The sequence below is a fragment of the Temnothorax longispinosus genome, chromosome 5, assembly GCF_030848805.1.
Source record: "Temnothorax longispinosus isolate EJ_2023e chromosome 5, Tlon_JGU_v1, whole genome shotgun sequence".
NCBI lineage: Eukaryota > Metazoa > Arthropoda > Insecta > Hymenoptera > Formicidae > Temnothorax > Temnothorax longispinosus.
Genome location: NC_092362.1, coordinates 9593785 through 9614408, shown reverse-complemented (window position 1 = coordinate 9614408; position 20624 = coordinate 9593785). Strand labels below are relative to the sequence as shown.

General features: G+C 37.4%; 1 protein-coding gene and 1 pseudogene across 2 annotated transcripts; both read left to right on the top strand.

The window, feature by feature from the left end:
* Nucleotides 1-18236, top strand: LOC139812953 (uncharacterized; annotated as a pseudogene).
* On the top strand, nt 18208-20613 carry LOC139813174 (uncharacterized). Of its 2 annotated transcripts, XM_071778530.1 has the most exons (7): nt 18208-18584; nt 18974-19063; nt 19157-19216; nt 19294-19377; nt 19458-19711; nt 19814-19964; nt 20197-20613. In XM_071778530.1, the coding sequence occupies exons 1-7, from the start codon at nt 18260-18262 to the stop codon at nt 20349-20351; spliced, it is 1119 nt and encodes a 372-aa protein (XP_071634631.1). In that variant the 5' UTR covers nt 18208-18259; the 3' UTR covers nt 20352-20613. The 2 variants fall into 2 exon arrangements, with proteins under 2 accessions (XP_071634631.1, XP_071634632.1); XM_071778531.1 differs by lacking the exon at nt 18974-19063 and having other exon boundaries at nt 20197-20612.
* Nucleotides 20614-20624: the final 11 nt, after the last annotated feature.

The following is a 20624-nucleotide window of genomic DNA, read 5'->3' as shown; positions in this document are numbered from 1 at the left end:
ATGTTTCGTCATTTGAATCTGATTGTCAAGGTTTCATTGCGACTGGTACAGAAACATTATGACGTATACAATCCTTAATTTGGTTAATGCATTAGGTAACCAAGTGAAATGATGTCACTTTGACATCATTTTGACTAGGTTGTTTTCACTGGGATGCAAGCAACACTGTTGGGGATTCCCCCAATTTATTAATATAAAAATTGTATCCGTCCGTTATATGTACTGCGATATACTTTTCTTCTGCTTCTCACGCAAAATTATCGATAAGTTCGGAACCGCCGGAAGGAGCCGATCCGCGCCGAAGGCGAGCGCGCGTCAGCATCCCCACGCGGCTCGCCCGACCGCCGGCCTCCCTTCCAACGAACCCGCCGCGTCGGGGTATTTAAGTCGGCGCTCCGACAGGAGCCGGCACTTCGTCTTATCTCCGGCTCTCTGCTGCCTTCGACAAAGCCTACCCTATCCAACTTCCTAGGGCGACACATAAAACGAGGTCCGGTGCTCCGAGTCTCGACTGAGAGCTCTCAGGTGTCCCCGAACTCCAGCCTACCAAACCGACGATCACGATCCCGCGGGGTCGAGCACGCTCGACCTCGTAGCGAGCCCTCTCGCTGTCGTGGCCCCGGTGCTTCGCTTCCTGCCGTATCTACCTACCGCGTCTTTGTAGGCATCGGACGTAAGACCGCGTTTCGCAACTCCGTCACACCGCGACAATTGCATTCGCGATACCGTCTCTCGTTTCTACCGCGTTTCTGTGCGCACTTTATGTAAAACCGTGCAGCCGTGCGCTGAGCTGCATCAACCGACCAACATCCGAGAAACAGCCACCGAGCCAATCGTCCAATTACTCATGCCGGGACTCACGGCGGCCGTGAGGGAGATGATCAAACGCGAGCGGCAGGAGTGGGCCATGCGCTCGCTACCGATGACAAGGGTGCCGATCATCCAAGTGCGGCGATGCAACGAGGTTGGCGGCAGGAGGAATGACACGCGGGCAAGGCGAAGCGCTTCGCTGACCGACGACCAGACGACAGAAGAAACGGGGAGCGGAGGCGCCGCTGAAGAAGCTCGAGGCCAGCGGGCCGATAAGTTAAATATGTAAAGAAATGAATGAATAAAACACAATGACTTCGTCAACAAAAATAGACGCGAGTGTATTCAATTGAGTTATAAGCGAAAGATGATGAGTCTCGAGCGCGATAGCGCGAACTGGTAAGCCGACTACGGGTTAGGCTCAGCGGCATAGGAGCGCGATGCATAAGCACCGCGTATTTCACTCAGCGCGTTGCGATGGGTTTCGAGCGCGATAGCGTGAACTCGCGAGCCAACCGCGGGACCGGCTCAGCAGCATAGGAGCGCGATGCATGAGCGCCGCGTATTTCACTCAGCGTGTTGCGATGAGTTCCGAGCGCGATGGCGCGAACTTGCGAACCAACCACGGGACCGGCTTAGCAGCTTAGGAGCGCGATGCATAAGCACCGCGTATTTCACTCAGCGCGTTGCGATGAGTTTCGAGCGCGATAGCGTGAACTTGCGAGCCAACCACGGGACCGGCTCAGCAGACTAGGAGCGCGACGCCGCGTATTCCTCTCAGCGCGTTGCGATGGGTTTCAAGCGCGGTAATGCGAAATAGCCAACGGATAACGTGATTGGCTCAGCAGCAGAGGAGCGCGATGCATGGATGCCGCGTGCTCCGCTCAGCGAGGTGTGAGGAGTTCCGAGCGCGGTAAAGCGAAAGCGCCAACCGATGGCGAAATCGACTCACCGACATAGTAGCATAACGCATGGATCCGACATGATCCATTCAGCGAATTTCGATGCGATCCGAGCGCGGTAAAGCGAAATAGCCGACCGTAGGCAGGATCAGATTATCGACGCATCAGCGCGAGGCGGAGTTGACGGGTGATGTATCCAGCGAGTTTCGATGCGATCCGAGCGCGGTAAAAGCAAAGTAGCCGACCACAGGCAAGAGCGGATTATCGACGTGGGAACGCGAGGCGGAATTGACGGGTACTGTATCCAGCGAGGTTTAATGTAATCCGAGCGGGGCAAGGCGAAATAGCCGACCGTAGGCAGAATCGGATTATCGAAGCGAGAGCGTAATACGAAAACGCCGCGTAGTCGATCCATCAATTATCGATGGGTTCCGAGCGCGGCGCGGCAAAGGAGGCAACGCGAGGCGGAGGCGTAGCGTAACCGCGAGGACGAACCCGCGATAGAACTTAGCATAGGGAATCGTAGCGAACGGAAACATGTAGAATCTTCTGGATCGTTCCAAGATTCGATTCGTCGAGCGTAAACATGTTTGCGCGAAAAGTGAAAGCGCGCGGAATGCGGAAGTATTTGCGCTACTGCGTAGCGAGTGAATACAGATGTTGGCCAGATGTTCGGCCGTGAACAAAAGGTGTTTGCGCGCGAAACAATAAGACCATTCAGGCTATTGACACAGCTGCCGTTTGTAGGCACAGGTGTCCGGCGATAGCGACAAGTGGGGCGATCCCCACTCACTCGAGATAGGCCAGCCGAGCCGGAGAATCGAGGAATTCGTCTCTCGGCTCTCGATGCGAACGGTTCTCGCATCGGAGCACTCGTCTCACTTAGAGAAATACTCGGCGTACAGTGTTGGCTTCCTGTAGTCAGGAGCATCGGCGTAAGATAGATAAAATCTCAACGCGTGCGTTAACAGCGAGCGAGAACGAGAACGATCCCGCTTAACGGGGCGTTATACCGCGAGTCCATGTAACGTAACTGAACAAAAGAGAAATAAATTATAACTTAACTCTTGTTGCGAAAACATACGTGTGACGACTATCATTCAATCTGAGACAACCTGCAAAGACTTACCTATCCCAATCGTAATCTCGCCTGTCGGCCGCCCGAAATCCTCCATCGACGAACACGCACAGAGGCTGAGGCCCAGCCAAGCGGTGCTGTCCAGCACAGAAGCGAAGGAAGTCCCTTGAGCGGAGGAGGTCCAACAGGCCCAGCGGGTCGATCCGGAGACAGATGGGAGCTGAAACAGAGTCGTAGAAAGGGGAATTAGCAAAGTCAGCGAAAGGTTGGTCATCCATCAGTATCTTTCTCGATAGGCCTAGGTTAAAATCGAGTGGCGACCGTGATAATTAATGATCTCAAGGGCGTGTGGTTAATGTCGATCCTCCGTCCGGCTACAACCGCACTTCAAAACTACAAGTCACAGCGCGCCGAGTGCATTTGCACTAATTTGTCTGTACATCTCGCGTTTCGTCAGTTTTGTTATTATATCGAATAAAGTTTATATGTATTATAAGTCAATTGTTATCTTTTGGGCCTTCCACTCAAATTCCTAACAAGCGATCGAGTCCGCGTTCAAGCTGAAACCCCAGTCGTCTCATAGTTGAAAGGCTGAGCGGAGCCATTTGTGATATCTCGCGTTCTCGCGGAACGGATTCGGCGATTCGTTCGGCGCGTTTATTGCGCGCCCGAACAAACACGAACAACCCTTTTTCTCCAATTTGTTCGGAAAAGAATTAATTCAGAATCGTGCAACCTTAGTTTGAAACACTTTCTTATATTTGCTGCGTGTGTTATTCAGAATTCATGTAATTTTTTAATAAATTATTTTTAGATTGATTAAGAGCTTTGTAAAAAATCTACAAAGGAGACTAATACTTCTATTATTGCTGCTTATGTAAATGCATCTAAGCAGCGGTCGTTACATTCCAGTGCTGATGTTGGGAGTGAAGCATCCAATGCTTCTAATGATGAAGAAGACAAGTGTTCAAGTAATGATTTACTAAAAGAAAAACAAAGAGAATTAGATGAATGTTTACAGAAACTGAAACATGCTGAAAACAGAGCAAGGCATTGGGAAGAACAATATGATACTTTAAAAAAATCTGGAAATTACAACCTTACCGAAAAAAACCGGAAAAGATATCGTTACTATCCTAGAAACGATCAGCAACCGTACGATTCATGGTAAGAATTTATTTTATACTATTAAGAACATAAAAGAAAAATTGGCAATAAGAGAGTCGATGCGGTTATTAGTGCGTAATGTCAAAAGACACAGATATATTTTTATATTACAAGTTTCCGGACGTTTCGGCTCTTCTTCGAGCCATCCTCAGCAGTACAATAAACCATTCTCCATCATAACCATGAGCTTTCGGATTAGGAGGTCGGAAAACCATGAAAATTAAATGATTGCTATATTGAGTGTCGTGCGATCTATCGTGACAACAGTCATGGACACTTTAATCATTAATGTATTTTTATTTTATATTGTTGACCACCTTCCATTTTCCGGACTATCTGATAGCAATCATTTAGTTCTTATAGTTTTCTGCTGAGGATGGCTCGAAAAAAAGCCGAAACGTCCGGAAACTTGTAATATAAAAATATATCTGTGTCTTTTGACATTACGCACTAATAATCGCGCCGACTCTCTTATTGCCATTTTTTTTTATGTTTATATTATTATTGAGTCCTTAATTATTTTATTTTTATATTATTAAATTCTACATTTATAATACGTTTTAATGTTTCTAATAATTGCAGATGATATGGTGATAATGCACCTCAATATGAGAATAAAATTAATGCGTCAAAAGAACGAACAACCCATATAGAAAATGATGTTTGGATACCTACAATGATTTACGAGAAACTTATGCGTGAAAAAGAGTTCAGCTCATTCATAAAAAGTGCATGCTATGCTGTCTGGGGACCTGTCAAGCTGGCTGAACGTTCTGTGCGTGAACAACGTAATGTTAAGGAACCAGGAACCGACATTAACTCCTACTAAAAAAAGTGCAGTTTCATCATTGTTTTGCCATTGGATGAAAGATAAGAGACATATGCCGCAGACTTTTATTGAGGAGCAAATGAATAGAACCAAACTGAACAAATACTTCAACGGGGCAATTTCAGCAGCTAGGAAGAAAATGAATTACAAGGCTATAAAAACGCCCAATCCTGTGACACAAAAAAAACCCCTACAACTGAACATTTACATAATTTGGAAGTTCCTGGAGACGACAAGTCAGATAGTGAGGATTCCTGCTCTGAGAGTTCGGAAGCTGTAAGTGAGAGGTGTGCTTAATAATGTAAAGTTTATATATGAGTCAGCAATAATTTATTTGTTTTCCTTTTATTTAGAGCCAAAGCGTACTTTAAGGGGTTGCGCACAATGAAAGGAATAGAGAACAGTTCAATATTAATGTATAAAATTCATATGTAATTTATTAATACAGAATAGACAAACAGAGAAATAGTGCTAAGGAACAGTGATGGAATTTTATTCTATTTCTGTATGCCATATGCACAATGAATATGTTTAATATTAACATATTCATTGTGTATATGGAACAGAAATAAAATAAAATTTCATCACTGTTTCTTAGCGCCCCCTGTTCGTCTATTCTGTGTTAATAAATTACATATGAATTTCATACATTAATATTGAACTGTTCCCTATTCCTTTCATTGGCGCTAAGTGTGTTCGTAAAACGTGCAATTTAATCAAAGTATTTTGTGATTTAGTTTAATATGTACGTTGTTTTTTTTCATATGAACTACTTTTATATAAACTACAGTTAACTTCACTTCTTGTATAACATTTCATGTATATAGATACATAATACTAAATATGTTTGTTTAATGATTAATGTAAACCTACAAAATTGTAAGTGTTCACACAATATTTTTAGGATCTTATTCGTAAAACCCATGTAAAAGCATCTAAAGAATTTTCGTGTTTTTAAATTCATTAGTTCTTAAGCTCGGATGTCTCGGGAGAGACATTTTCTGCTTTTAGAAACTTTGGATTTTGAAATCTTGGATCCCCGTATTTGTAGGAAACACATCGCCTCAAAAATTTATGTCCCTTAATTATAAATCTCTTAGTCTTAGAATATTTTGCAGAAAAGTTGGATTATGGAAATTTTGATTATATATTTGATAAAGCCTATTAAGATCTCGTAGTATCGAGCGCTGCGCATAAGAGACAGATTTTGCATTCAAGAGTTTATTTCCTAATAAATTGTTTTTTTATACCAACGATGCACGTTTGCATTAATCCGTTAATATGTTACGTTACATCAGAGAGTTTGGCGTCTTTGTTCTACGAGGACGTTCCGGTAAATTGACCTGTGTATTTAAATCTTGCATAAGCAAGTGATCTCAACATGTATGTATGTATACTGAATAAAGTTTATTAAAATTATTAAGTAGTTTTTATGTATACTGAATAAAGTTTATTAAAATTGCATGCTAATTTTCCTCGTGACAGTATGGCTCCGATTGCGTAATCTGAAGAGTCGGTAGTCACTATAAATTCTTGAGAGAAGTCTGGGTATTTTAATACCGGTGCTGTAGTTAATTTTGTTTTTAAGTATTTTAATTGTGTTTTGTTGTTCTGCCTTCCACTCGAATTTGATATCTTTTTTGGTTAGTTTCGTAAGTGGCTTGGCAATCGCTAAGAAATCTTTAATAAATCTTCTGTAAACTGTAATATCCGGCTAATTCAATGAAAGCCTGAATATCTTTTACTTTTGCTGGTGTCGGGAACCTTTTTACGGCTTCTAGTTTTGAAGAATCGTGTGAAACTCCGTTTTTCGTTATTACTTGTCCGAGATACGTCACTTCTTTCCGAACAAATTCACATTTATCGGGCTGTAATTTTAAATTATATTTTCTCAGTTTTCTTAATACTTCGATTAATATTGAGTTCCTGTAGACTTGCTCCATATACAATTATGTCATCCGTTGTGTTCGTAATGCCCGTACTGTGTAGAAAAAACAGTTTTTTACTTGTCTTCTTCTTCTATCGGAATTGATTGTATCCCGATGCGAGATCTAGCGTGATGAAATATTTCGCATTTTCTAATTGGTCTAAAATATCGGTTATGTTGGGCAGTGGGAATAAATCTCCCATCGTTAGATCATTCACATACCGAAAATCTATCACCACTCTTAATTTCTGTTTTCCGGATGCATCTTTTGTCTTTGGCACAACTAGCAACGGCACATTCCACGGGCTCGAGCTAGGTTTAATAATCTTATTTTTTAGCATTTCCTTTACTTACCTATTTACTTCTTCTTTATGTTTTTCCGGCAATCGGTACGGTTGGACGTTGACCGGTACGCCACCCGCCTTTGTTGTAATTTTATGCGCGACGATATCTGTGCATGTCAGTGGTTCTCCTTCCAGATGCAATACGTCGCTGAAATCTCGGCCCATAATGGTTTTCTTCTCTTCTTCATTTAAATGTTGCGTGCGTATCAATTTTGCGATTCTTTCGCTACGCGGCAGTTTCTTTTGCATCATTTATTTGATTTACTTGTATCTCTTCTGTCTCTTTTTGACTGATTTCCTCTAATGTGTGACGTCCTGGGTGATGCGAGGTGGCTCGATCCGGCAGAACGTCTCCGTCGAAATCAATTTTTATGGGTTCTTCTTACAGTTAAGGAGGTAAAACCCCAGGATAATTAGCTGTTGGTCGGCGATGTAGATTATGGCTCCTTGGATCCGTCGAAGGTAGGTAATTCAATAATCTTTATCTTTCTTTTGATATAAAAGAGTATGATATTTATTGTAGAACTTTTACGATACAAGTGGCTTATGTGGGAGGATGGAACAAGTATAAGATATGTGACCTTTCCTGGCTCGTTCCACACTCTCCGTCGAGAGGGTGAAAGATTCCGCTTTTATACAATTTTGGAAACGGTAGTGGGAGGTGACCGCACCTCGTTACAATGAGTCATAAGGCGTTGTCTAGCGAATGTGAGTCTACTTCTAGTGGTGTGGCTCGCTTGCCAGCAATGAGTCATAGGGTGGTGTCTTGAAATTCATTACCTTATATGGTCATGCGTTGCGCTCTGCTTCGACATGACCATATATGGTCTACGCAAGGACTAGATTCACTCGAATGAGTCATACAGGTGACTCGTCTGAATTCTATTTTTATTCTCTAGTCTAACAGCGATTTGTATTGAGAGTGATACCTTCTTTCATTATAAAATTTTAATATGACTTTTAAAGAAATCTTTAATATTTGAATTTTAAAATGTGCAAATATATGTTAAGTTTCTTCAGACATACTTTACATTCAATAGAATAATTCAATAGTACAATTAAAGTCATTATTAGCATGTCTAAAGTATAAAAGATATTGCTCTCTTTGTCTAACAGTTACTATAGTATATCTGACTCTCTCTTTCTCTCTTTCAGATCGTACAATACTCGCATCTCACTCGGATTCGTGTTCCTTATGCTACGCATAATACAATTTTATCTTTTTCAGGTTCGTGAGTAACGCTTCGGCGTTTGACGCTCGAGGTTTATATTAATTTTAGTGAGTATATATATATATATATACTTTGTTAATAACAATATTGATAAAGGTGATGTTAGCAATGGTAATGACGTTTCTAATATCTTGTTAATAATATATCGTGCAGGTAGAAATGATTAGCATTTTCATTAGTACAGGGAATCAATGAAATTAAATTGTTTATATATAATAAGATTTTTATTATTTTTATATCTCGCAAATGGTTGGGAATTTGATAGAAGTGTATAGGAAATATATAGTAGAATTTTCACTAAAGTATAATATAGCATTGGAAAATTTTATTGTCGATATATGAATTTGTTAATAACAAATTATTTATTAAACAATTTGGGGTCTCCTAATCCACTCGTTGATATTCTTAGGTTTTCCATGATTACGCGGTTTTGATTCTATAATAAAATAAATTTTTAAAAGGGACTTTATATTATTATTTATATATTTTTATAAATAGACAATTGTAGAAATAAAAATTATTATTGTTTTTACAGGGTTGCTAATGCGGATTATATGTATATATGTGAAATTTATATATATCGGAACGAGTTTTATTATGGGGTGTCAGGACACAATTAAGGTAAATATTTCTTCGATTAATTAGGTATAGGAGTTTATTAAAAATTATGCTTTATATATCATTTTCAATGGGAAATGTTCAGGTTATCAATGTATATAAAAAGGGATTTTTTACCATTGTGGTTTATGGGATATTATAATCTAAATTTCCTTGTCCTGGGAACTACCTGCGGACATGCATATATATGTTTGTCACGGGGTAGGTTCCGGGTCTTTTGTCTTGTACCGGGTGGTTTTTCCTTTAGATTTTCGTGTAGCTTTCATTAGAAAAGTGACATGGTTTAAACTTATATAAAATTTGTTATACGTAATCCAAGGTATAAGTTAAAAATGTATAAGTTAAAAATATTTATTGACATGGTCAATAATTTGTTTATAATTGTTCATAAAAGTAAGTTGTAAAAATAAATAATTATGTAGTAAATGTTTTTCTATCGAACGATTCTAATGATTATTCCTTATACACGTCTATATTGTTTTTATTTCAAACTATTCGTTTTCTATTTTATTTTAATTTATTAAGAGTCTATGTGGCTATCCTTGTCTTACTCTCTGTGAACTGGTATTAAACTATCCTCGTCTCTCATGAAGTGAATGTTCAATTTTTAATCTTGTTTATTAGTTTAATTAATTTAAATAGAAAATCGGTGTTAACGTTACTGGTGTTTAGGAGTATGAGAGATTCCATTTTTATCATAATAATTATGTGTCAAAATTTTCGTTCAGAAATGAAATTTTTCGGTTTTAAAATGTATAAAAGACTAAAATATTAATGTAAAAGTGATTTGGTCTTTGTAAGTCTAAAGGGTAGGAAATTTAAAATGGAGGATGTGAAACTTTAATAATTTATAACTCGAGAACGGTAAGAGATAAAAATTGGGGTTTTTTTTTATTGTTTTCAGACAATTAAGGGCATTATTTTAGGTTGTTTAAAATTTCTGTTTTATGGATTTCCGTAATTTTTAATTTTATCTCGGAATTAAGAAGAGATATAATGTGAGAATTTTTTTGTGGGATTATTTGACATGCTCTGCTGAGTGTCTGCAGTGATTTTATTCATCATCTTTAATAATATTTTTATGATAAATTTTATTGTTAATTAATTTATTTGAGAGATACAATAATGGTTTATAACCAAAAGTTGTTTGACTTTTTATGATAGTTCCGGTAGTCACACTAGCTAGGTCTGTTAATAATATAATTTAATTGTTTATAACAATCATGTTTGAAAAAGTGCTAATGAGATAATCATTATTTTAACGTGATAATATTCTTTAGGCACAAAAGGTTATGTTCTTATGAATAATCTACTTTTAATTTATTTATTTATATTTTATTTTAATTTTCTGAGTTTTATTCTCATGGAACATGTATTTATTCGTGTGTTAAACTGAATTTATATTGCATAAAGGTTCTCATAAAGCCTGTAATATCGATCAATTGTAGTGATGCTGGGGAATTTTAACAAGCAATTGTCCAAAAATTTATAGTGTGATTCATGAAAATGGGGCTTAAACTTGAAAAGGTATCTTTAGGCAGTCATGTTCTCTAGGGTTGTGTCTACTACTTTAAGAACGCGTGCTCGCATCAGCTGAGTGATTGTTATGACAGTTAAGTTAAGGTGTGATTATTTATTCTTATATTGTTTTCAGGTGCTGTGCAATATGGATGGAAATCGAAAAATTTATGGATGGAAATCGAAAAATTTCAGCGGCTGGAATATAGTGGTGATTATACCGTCAGACGTGACACATCCCAAGACGTTCACGCTTGCGCAGTATCGTCGGTCCGTGCCTTTTTCCGGCGCTGGGGCGCAACGTGGTCGTCGCAGCGCTCGCAAACACTTAACGCTAAAGATAACTAGGGAACTGTAACACCGATGCCATCTATGAGCATTCCACCGAATCGCCGCTTATAAATCCACTATGCTCACAGATGTCTACACCTACACAATCTCTTCACGCTCTTTATTGCCCGTTTCTAACAATCGGAATGAATTAAAGTATGGTTTTGTATTTTCATATTGTAATTATTATATTCAAGTCATTAAACTATTCATGTATTTTTATTTTCCTTCCAAATATTTGCGAAAACTTAACTATTTAGTAGAGCTACATAATCGAGTAAATGAATTAAATATTATCACATAACTGAATGAATTAAAATCACAGTCCTTAAAAATACAATGTAGCTACAATATATATATATTATATAATATATATATATATAAATATATATTCATTATAAAATAGATTATAATATATATATATGGGACGTTCCATGTCAACCAGGACAGGGCCGTCTCCAAAATTCTATTGAACCGATTAAAATGGTTAAGGGCTTAAAATCTTTGTTTTTGTGTGCTTTATCAAATACAGTGTGGTACTTTTGAAAATTCAATATAGCGGTCAAAATATGGCGCTTCATATGAGTTAAAAACAAATCATATGATTAATTTGTTGTTTCTAATGGAAAAAAGAGGATACATAGCTTGTGAGTAGATAGCACTAAGATTTAAATGTCTCTCAAAAAAATAAAAATGGCGGATCTAATATGGCGGACGAATTTTTCTTAAATTCATTAGATTTACTTGAAACTCGTTACTCGGGGGTTTTTGGGGTCGCTAATTACGAAGTTGAAGTTAGATTTTAAAAATTTAAAATGGCGGATCCATTATGGCGGATTGATTTTTTTTAAATTCATCGGATTCACTTGAAACTCGTTACTCGGGGTTTTTGGGGTCGCTGATTACGAAATTAAAGTCAGTTTAAAGAAATTCAAAATGGCGGATCCTATATATCTAACAAAGGCAAGATGTAATAATCCAACCAACCTTGGTTACGAATGTATTATACTTGAAATCGCCGCTGAATTTTTGACAGGTCGGTACGATCAAACAAAAAGAATACCTCAGACTCAACGTGTCCACTGCGTCATACCAAGTCATACCAAAAATTATAAATTAATTGTTAAAGATTACTCATTTTCGAATGATTATACTGAGCACAAAATAATAAAATTATAAATAATATGTTCTTAAACAAATGTACTTATTGAATTAAACTTCCTCATAAATTATTTTTTTCGCCTTTTCCACACTATTCATCGTCACAATTGTCGTGTGCTATGCCGAGATCTTCATCATGCTTTAGTAAAAAAATATATCTAAATTGATTCAGAATTGTCTGAAACGCGTTTTTAACTACACTTTTGTGAGTTAAATATTACTACTGCCTCACAAAAAATTTATAAAAAATTCCAAAAATTCTGCGCAACTTCCAACTAATCTTAAAATTCTTCTAATACTCCCTAGAATATTCCCTATAAACAAAAAAATAGAAAATGGGGTTTTTGAGATATTCAAATTTTTGTGTTTTTTTACTTTATTAGTTTAAAATCATTATTATAAAAATTTGGGATAATTTTTTTTTTAAACTATGATCTAAATAGCGTATTTTATGTTCAATGAATTTTTTCTTAGACGTTGTCTAATAGGCGAAAAAATTTATTGAAAATTTTGCAGTCCTTATTTTGCTCAGGTTCTATTTCGGAAACGCTACATTTATTATAGAAACGATTTAACAGGGGTCTAATACTCGTAAAGACCTGTTAAAAAACGAGCGGCCATCAAAAATAAAAAGGTCGAAGTTTGACCCCTTGCGAATTGGCGTGGAATGCCCCATATATATATTATGCAACACGTGCATGGAAAGTGCCCCATTACGCACGCTACGCGTGCGTGATAGACCACTTTCCAGGCACTTGCAACATAAAATAGGGAGTGTAAGTCGTGTGTAAAGATGAAAATTCCCGGGTGCGGAGTTTACGCCGACCGAAATGCAGAAATGTCACTTGATTCACGTGAAAAAAACTCTCGCTTCAGTAGCGCCAAAATCTGTCGCTCTGAGACCGACAGGATAGTTTGAATAATTTTATGGTACCTTTTTTCAAAAATACGTGTTCGTAGCTATAAATTCGTATTCAACGACTGAAGAACCACCGGAAAAGCAATTCTGTAAAAGCATGTACGGCTCTCATCGCCTCCTTTTATGTTATTATTAACTAACTAAACTATCCATTACTTCAAGGAAAAATCGTAATAATAGTTATAACAACAATGCAAAATTATTGTTAGGGACTTTTTTGCATTTCGGTCCGCCATATTGGATCCGCCATCTTGAATTTCCGAATTTCGACTTCACATTCGGAATCAGCGACCTCGAAAACCCCCTAGTACCGAGTTTCATCCAAATCAAGTGACATTTCTGCATTACGGGCGGCCATATTTAATCCGCCATTTTGAATTTCTAAATTTCGACTTCACATTCGGAATCAGCGACCTCGGAAACCTCCTAGTACCGAGTTTCATCCGAATCAAGTGACATTTCTGTATTACGGCTATATTTAATCCGCCATTTTGAATTTTTTGCAAACGCCATGTGACCTTCGAAAGCTAAAAGTTGGTACTTTCGCGTGGCATTAATGAAATTGAGGAAAAAAATTTGCTGCCGTGCTACAACGTCACGAAAACCATCAAAAATGTCGTTTTTACAACTTTGAGGCCATTTTCTCAAAATTGTGACGTGCTAGCCGAATTTGGACAACGGATTCGTGTTCAGCAGGCAAACATACATCGAAAATGACTATTCACACTCATGTAATCGACAAAATTTAAAATTTGTTGCCTAATATTATCGTGTTTTTAATGGCTTTTTCCATTCTAATCGCGATTCTGGGTCCGCCATTTTGAATTTTAAAAAACGCCATACGGCATCAAAAAATAGACACTTCAACAAAAATTTTAAGCTTTTTTAGAGCATTTTATCTCAAAAATTGAAGTGGGCAGGGGGGGTGGCTTTTTTGACAGAGAACGCCCCATATATATATATATATATATATTCACGGCAAACCGCATATATAACATCGTGTTATTTTTATAACCTATTTACGCAAACGTTACTACGCAAAGTAACTTACGATACGATAATTCCTCCGCGTAAACGGGAGATTTTATAGTAACTATTATGATCGGAAATTAAGAGCCACCGTTAAAAGTAGTGAAAGTTACGTTTCTCTGATTGAGAGACGACGACGTAGCTTAATATGAATTACCTACTGTAAGTTACTACAGATGATGAAAGTTACGTTTTTCTGATTGAGAGACGACGACGTATCTTAATATGAATTACCTACTGTAAGTTACTACAGATGTACTCACTCGCGTAAACATATAGTTCGACAACTTTTACAAGACAGCATATACGTACGTGTGCAATTTTGGATATACCTTCCTTCTTTTAAAGATCTCCTCGACATCCGCTCTCTGTGGTTAATACTTATATATTTCACCTACTACGTTTACGCGAGCGTTACTTCTATAGTAAACTTACGATAATTCCTTCGCGTAAACGGAATTTTTCTTCGTGTAAACGGGATTTTGTAGTAACTTACGATAATTTACTCCGCGTAAACGACTGAATTATCGTAAGTTACTACAGAAGTAACGCTCGCGTAAACGTAGTAACTGTCACGACGCGGCGACGGTCACGACTGTCAGTACTGTCACACACTATCAATTTCTTGGTTATTATATACTATGTTTACGCGAGCGTTTTACTTCCGTAGTAACTTATACGATAATTCCTCCACGTAACGGAGGTTCTGTAGTAATTTATGATAATTCATCCTGCGTAAACGAGTAAATTATCGTAAGTTACTACAGAAGTAACGCTCGCATAAACATACAGTTTGACAACTTTTACAAGGCAGCATATACGTACGTGTTTGTACGATTTTGTAGATACACCTTCCTTCTTAAAGATCTCTCGGCATCAGCTCTCTACGGTCAATACTTATATATATTTCACTATCTGTCACGACGTGGCAACGGTCACGACTATCACACACTTACACTTATCCATTTCTAGGTTGTAAAAAACTGTCACGCACTGCGACAGTGCACGAGTGCACTCTCGTGTCAAAAATGGGAAAGTGACACACCAGCCGCCATTTTTGTCCGACGTGGACGTTTCTTAAAAAAAAATGTTCCACATTTGGACTTTGCATCGCAATATTTCGCTCGTAGGGCATGTAACGGAAAAAAGACTCTTATTTATAAATCAAACTCCAAGCTATCGATCAAACCTACTTAGAAATTGATCCGTTCACTCGTTATTGAGATCTCAAAATCTCGGATACTCGCAACTCATGCGTTTGCGTAAAAGAGTCACGGTGTGTCTCGCTTCGCGCGTACTTGGCGCGAGACACTACCGTGTCTCTTGATTATGTCCTATGTCTTAATTTTATGTTCTATGTTAACTCATACGTGTCATTATAACTGTTTAACAGTGTCCACTGCAAATATGGTAATTTTTCACCCCTCATTTGATTTAAGGGTGAATATACACCTAGAAACGAAAAAAAGGTAATTTTCGGAAATTTTTTCAAGGAAACTATTGGAATTGTCGGGTCGGCGTTTTTTGTAGTTAAAAATACACACTTTCAAGAATGTTTAAAATTTTTTTTATTAAAAAATGTTGCAAATTCACGGAGTACTGGAGTCGTCTACGGAGTGCCGTAAAAAAAGACGGTACCCAGCGGCGCTTCGTCAAAAATCATCTAAAACAAAAAATCAAACAGGAAATGAAAATAGATACTATCTTTGGCGTGTCGTAGCCGATTTTAAAAATATTGATTTTTTACAAAATGGCGGGCGCTTGAACTCAACGTAGCGATCTTGAAAATCGCTACGTTGAGTTCAAGCGCCCGCCATTTTGTAAAAAATCAATATTTTAAACTGCTCTTCGCTATAATGGGATGTATATACCATGTATATTTCTGAGTCAAATTCAGACATGCTGTTGGCTTTTTCTATTGAAAGCATTATCTACAGTATGCATATTACTTAGTCTGTATATAATTTAATTATTCCTTAAGTTGACAATATTTATAGTACGAGCAATAAGTTTTGTAACCCCATACTTCTATCACTGCTTGGTATAACTAGCAGCCGTTAATTATTACTTTCATTATTATTACTTTTGATTATGATATTTGCATTGTATATTGCTTTTATGTGTGTCCTTGGTCAATATACAAAGAGGTCTGACATGTATGCTCAGGGTGCAGTGGCATTTTAATAATTATATAAAAATCTTTTTATAAGGACCACATGACATCCTAGGTTATGTTCGCATACGCACACTGGGTAATGTATCTATTATATGTATTAACAGTTTCTCTTTCAGGAATCTGGATGTGGAAGGAGAATAAACTATAATAAAACACAAAATTTATTTATTAAATAAACGATCTTTCGTTTATTGTTGTTATATTTTTACGAACATGTTATACATAATTATTTCTGGACCTCTTCGTCAATGCTCAATGTTTAACGTTTCTTTTATTCTTATTCATATTTATTATATGCGACTTTATATTTATGTCACATCACCTATCTTTCCTATGCCAAATTCACGTATCACGGTAAATGGTTATTGTTAACAAACTAAGTGAACTATATTGCGGTTTGTCTACGTTTTTCTCGACACGCACGGTAACATTTGAACCAAGATCAAGAAATGCGTGATGGATAACTTGATCAAGCGTACCTAGGGAATTTGTTCATTAAGGCTGATCCGCAAGTACGACTGCCGTTTCACGATGGTTCTAAGTCCTCATTCATATCGAATAACGTTTGCATTATTACACCACATTACACCACACGTTTATCGATGCTCTGTGCAATCGACAATTAAAATCTATAAATATTATGAATAATACATGAGCATGACATTTGTTAGCACATGTAATTTATTTTATCGGCACTGTGTTTCTGCGGCTCACCCCTTTTTGATCATTAATATAACGTTTTTCTTGTAAGTTAGTTGGAATATATTACATTGTAAATTACCTGACATAATATGACAAATAAAAGAAATGAAACAATTAAGAATACCAAATATAGAATATAAAATAAAACAAAGAATGGAAATAAATAATATAAAATATGAAATAAAACAGAATTTATCGAATGCCACATCAGGTAATTAGTTTTAGTGTTGCAAAACTTGTTATTTTTTCAAATTCTTCAATTAAATTTGATTAAATTTTTCCAAGACATTTTGTAAACATGCTTACACGTAATCTTGAAAATATAATTATGATATTTATCATTCTACTGCAAAGTTTGTACACCTCCTGGATAGCTCTGATTAATGTAACTCCGTAATTTTGGAAATATTTGCATAAAATATTCCCATCTTCGACGGTATCTTGAGTTTGGGGCTTGCTTTTAGCAAGCAATTAGCTGTTCCATTCTCTTCTCGCCGCGTACGCAGGATTAGCTACCAACATCTTTTTACAGTGCGCCCCTGGACAAGGCTTAGTTATTTGCGAGCTGTCCTAGAATGCACTTAGGACGGAGTGCATTCGAATAACTAGTCCAAAATAATAAAATGGCTACACAACATGACAAAAATAAGAGTCTACCACCCCAGGATGCTCGGATCTCCAGGGGTAGGCACGGGGGGGGGGGGGTACAGAAATGCACTGTCCGGCTTTCCCCGGGTCGTTGGTACTCTCACCGGGTTTACCAGAATCTAGCGACGGGCAAGGAAATTCAAATCGGATTTATTACGACCGGTGTTGACCCCGGGCACCGGAGGAAGCCCTGCTACCGGGAAGACAAATCCGGAGCCACCCTTGGGCTCCGGTGAAGCAAGAACTGCCGAGGAGATTGACCCAATAACGCCTGTGTCTACGTGTTCCACGAATTTCGCGGACACACCGGGTTGTTTACTTACTATTGACAAAAATTTGGAGACGGAAACCGCAGATAAAATCGAGGAAGAGGTCAGGCTCGCACCCGAAAATATGCCGGATCGAGCTATAATTTTAGCTAGAAGAATCCTAAGCCGTGCTATTGGATCCCGTTCTAGCTTTCCGGAAAAAGAAGTTACACCATCTTTCGCCTTTTCGAATCCCTCGGGACGTACTCCATTCCCTGGTTTTGGACTGGAGACGGAGCACATTGAGATTATCGATGATGATCATCCGCACTCCGAGGTTTCAAAGACCGGACGTGCGGATGAGATGGAATACAATTGCGATGATTCGCTCACTAAAAGTCGGGAGAACAATTTACCAACAGACCCGATAATAATCGACTCCGATGACTCGACAAACAGCAAACTCACAAAAAAGAAGAGGAAATCCAAGACTTCACCTCGCGCGAAACAGGTTATGTCGCCTCCATTATCTAAAAGTCTCTCCAAGGGTGCGTTCGGGAAGACGCTATTTAGCGCTATAAGCTGTTCGCGAAACTAGATGGTAGCGCAGCAAACGCTACTATGACGTCACTCATGGTAGCGTTATACGTCATAACTGAGCGCTATCAACGCTATTCCTTCCGAGGTAGTGTATTGGTAGTGTTAGCATTTGCAAGGTTCGTGAACGCTCAGAACGCCCATGTATTGCACATGTTTGTCGAACCTAACCACCAAACTACCGGTCGAAGAAAAATAAGGAAGAAGAAGGTGCCAGTAATACACACATTTATAATGGATAATCCCGAGTATCCCGACAATTCCGTGGAAGTAAATCTTCAGGATGTTATAACTGGAGAAGAATTTACATTACAACTCTCACCGAACAGTGCTTTGAAAGCAAAAACCGGTAAGTTTTTTTTACGTAATTGTAAATAATATTGTATAAAGTTATATATAAACAATTTTTTAACGGATTTCTGCTTGCAATAATTTCACATTTATTTATGTATAATAATGCAACTAATTTAATATGGTTTTGGCTTTTATCACATTAATGATTTAATTTTGAAATGCCTTCTCTTTATCTTTTTTGCATTAATTTCCTGTGGACCTATTCTGTAACATATTTTAATGAGTCACAATTTTTGTGTAGAAAAAATGTATCGCACAATAGTTGCACAATGAACAGTAACGATGACGATTATTATTATAAGTTACAGAATAAGGGAGATTCTCTTTGAATATATTTTAAATAATCTTTTTGTTTTAATGTTATTGTTACTTGATTACCTACAGATTTGAGTTTTGCGACACTTTTACTAAATGTTGCACGTCAAGCATGTGTTCAAAACAGTGCATGTGAGGATAAGAATTGTTCTACAATCGGTAATAATATATGGTTTATGTTAACTGCTTAATGCCTATATGAAACAATTAGTGCAAAATAGATCATTTCTATTTAAAAAAATTATTTCTTAGAAGCATCTGAACATGTGCAGTCCACCTCCTCAAGTAATACTTCATTGAAGGAAGTATTTGGTATGTAATTTAGTTTTGCGTCTCTTTTACATTGTAAGGTAATTTTTTAAAATTAATTATATGCATTGTTTTTGTAGATAATATGGACATGTCAACTAATGAAGAAAGAGAAATGGAAGAGGATGAGATAGAAGAGACGTCATTGACGGAAAATAAAGAAAGTAAGGAAATTTGACAATATGGATTGTAATTTTTTAAAAATGTTATTACTTTACATTGTAATGTTTGGTTTACATTGCAGATTTCAGATGGTCTCATGCGGCAATTATGCTGTTATTGGAAGAATACAGACTGCGAGAATCTTCCATGTCTTCTGGAAAAATGAGTCATAAGAAAGCATGGGATGAAATTGCGCGAGTAATGAATGTTAAAGGATATGATGTCTCGGGTAAACAATGCATGACAAGGATTAATACAATGAAGCGAACATATAAAACGGTCAAAGATCATAACGGAAGATCTGGTAACAATAAGCGCACTTGGAAATATTACGACGTAAGTATTACTTGATTTATTACAATAAATATTAACTTTTGCTTTACCTAACTATTACGCACATACGCTTTTATTACTCTTAATGCAATATTGGCTGTTTAGGCCATGGAAAGTCTTCTTGGCCGAAAACCATATATGGAACCGTTGACAACCATTTCGTCAAGTGGATCTGTAACATCGAGGCCTGAAAGGCCGGACTCTCGAGGTAGTAGCAGCAGTAGTGTCTCTACCTGTGAATCCGGTGAAGCTCCTCGTAAGAGACTATTACTCATTGAAAATTGAATATTGAATTAATGTTGATTTATAGGCCGTAACCGTTGATTTAATCTGTAAGCCCTAAAAAATTTTCTAATCAGTCGATTATTCTCCTCACATTAGACTGTGATTGGTCAATTTCTTAGAGCTTACAGTTTAATTAATGGTTACAGCTTTTATAAATCAGCCTTTAGACATTACAGTGAAATATAAAAAATTTTTACTTTTAGGTAAACGTAAAGCCACTGATCAACCAGCCATCATACAAACGCTAATAGAAAAGCGCCAAAAAGCTGAGGAAGAAAAAGCAAAGAGACACAAAGAAAGGATGGAAATGGGAAACAAAATGTTGGCAAAACTGGATAAACTTCTAGAGAAGAAGTAAATACCTCAATGTTACAGAACCAGTTGCACAGTTTGGAAAAGTGCAATTACATAGTACAAAAGTTTGGTTGTTATTCGGAATATTAATATATATTCTATTATATATTATTTTATATTACACGCACGTTTATTTTATTATTAATATATTCTCTCTTGCGTTATATTGAACAAAATGTAAGTGATAACTATAATTTCATTTATTAACATTAAATAGTATATAAAGTAGGTATATAAGATGGGTATATAGAAGATTAAAAGGTAAAAGATGGAGAGA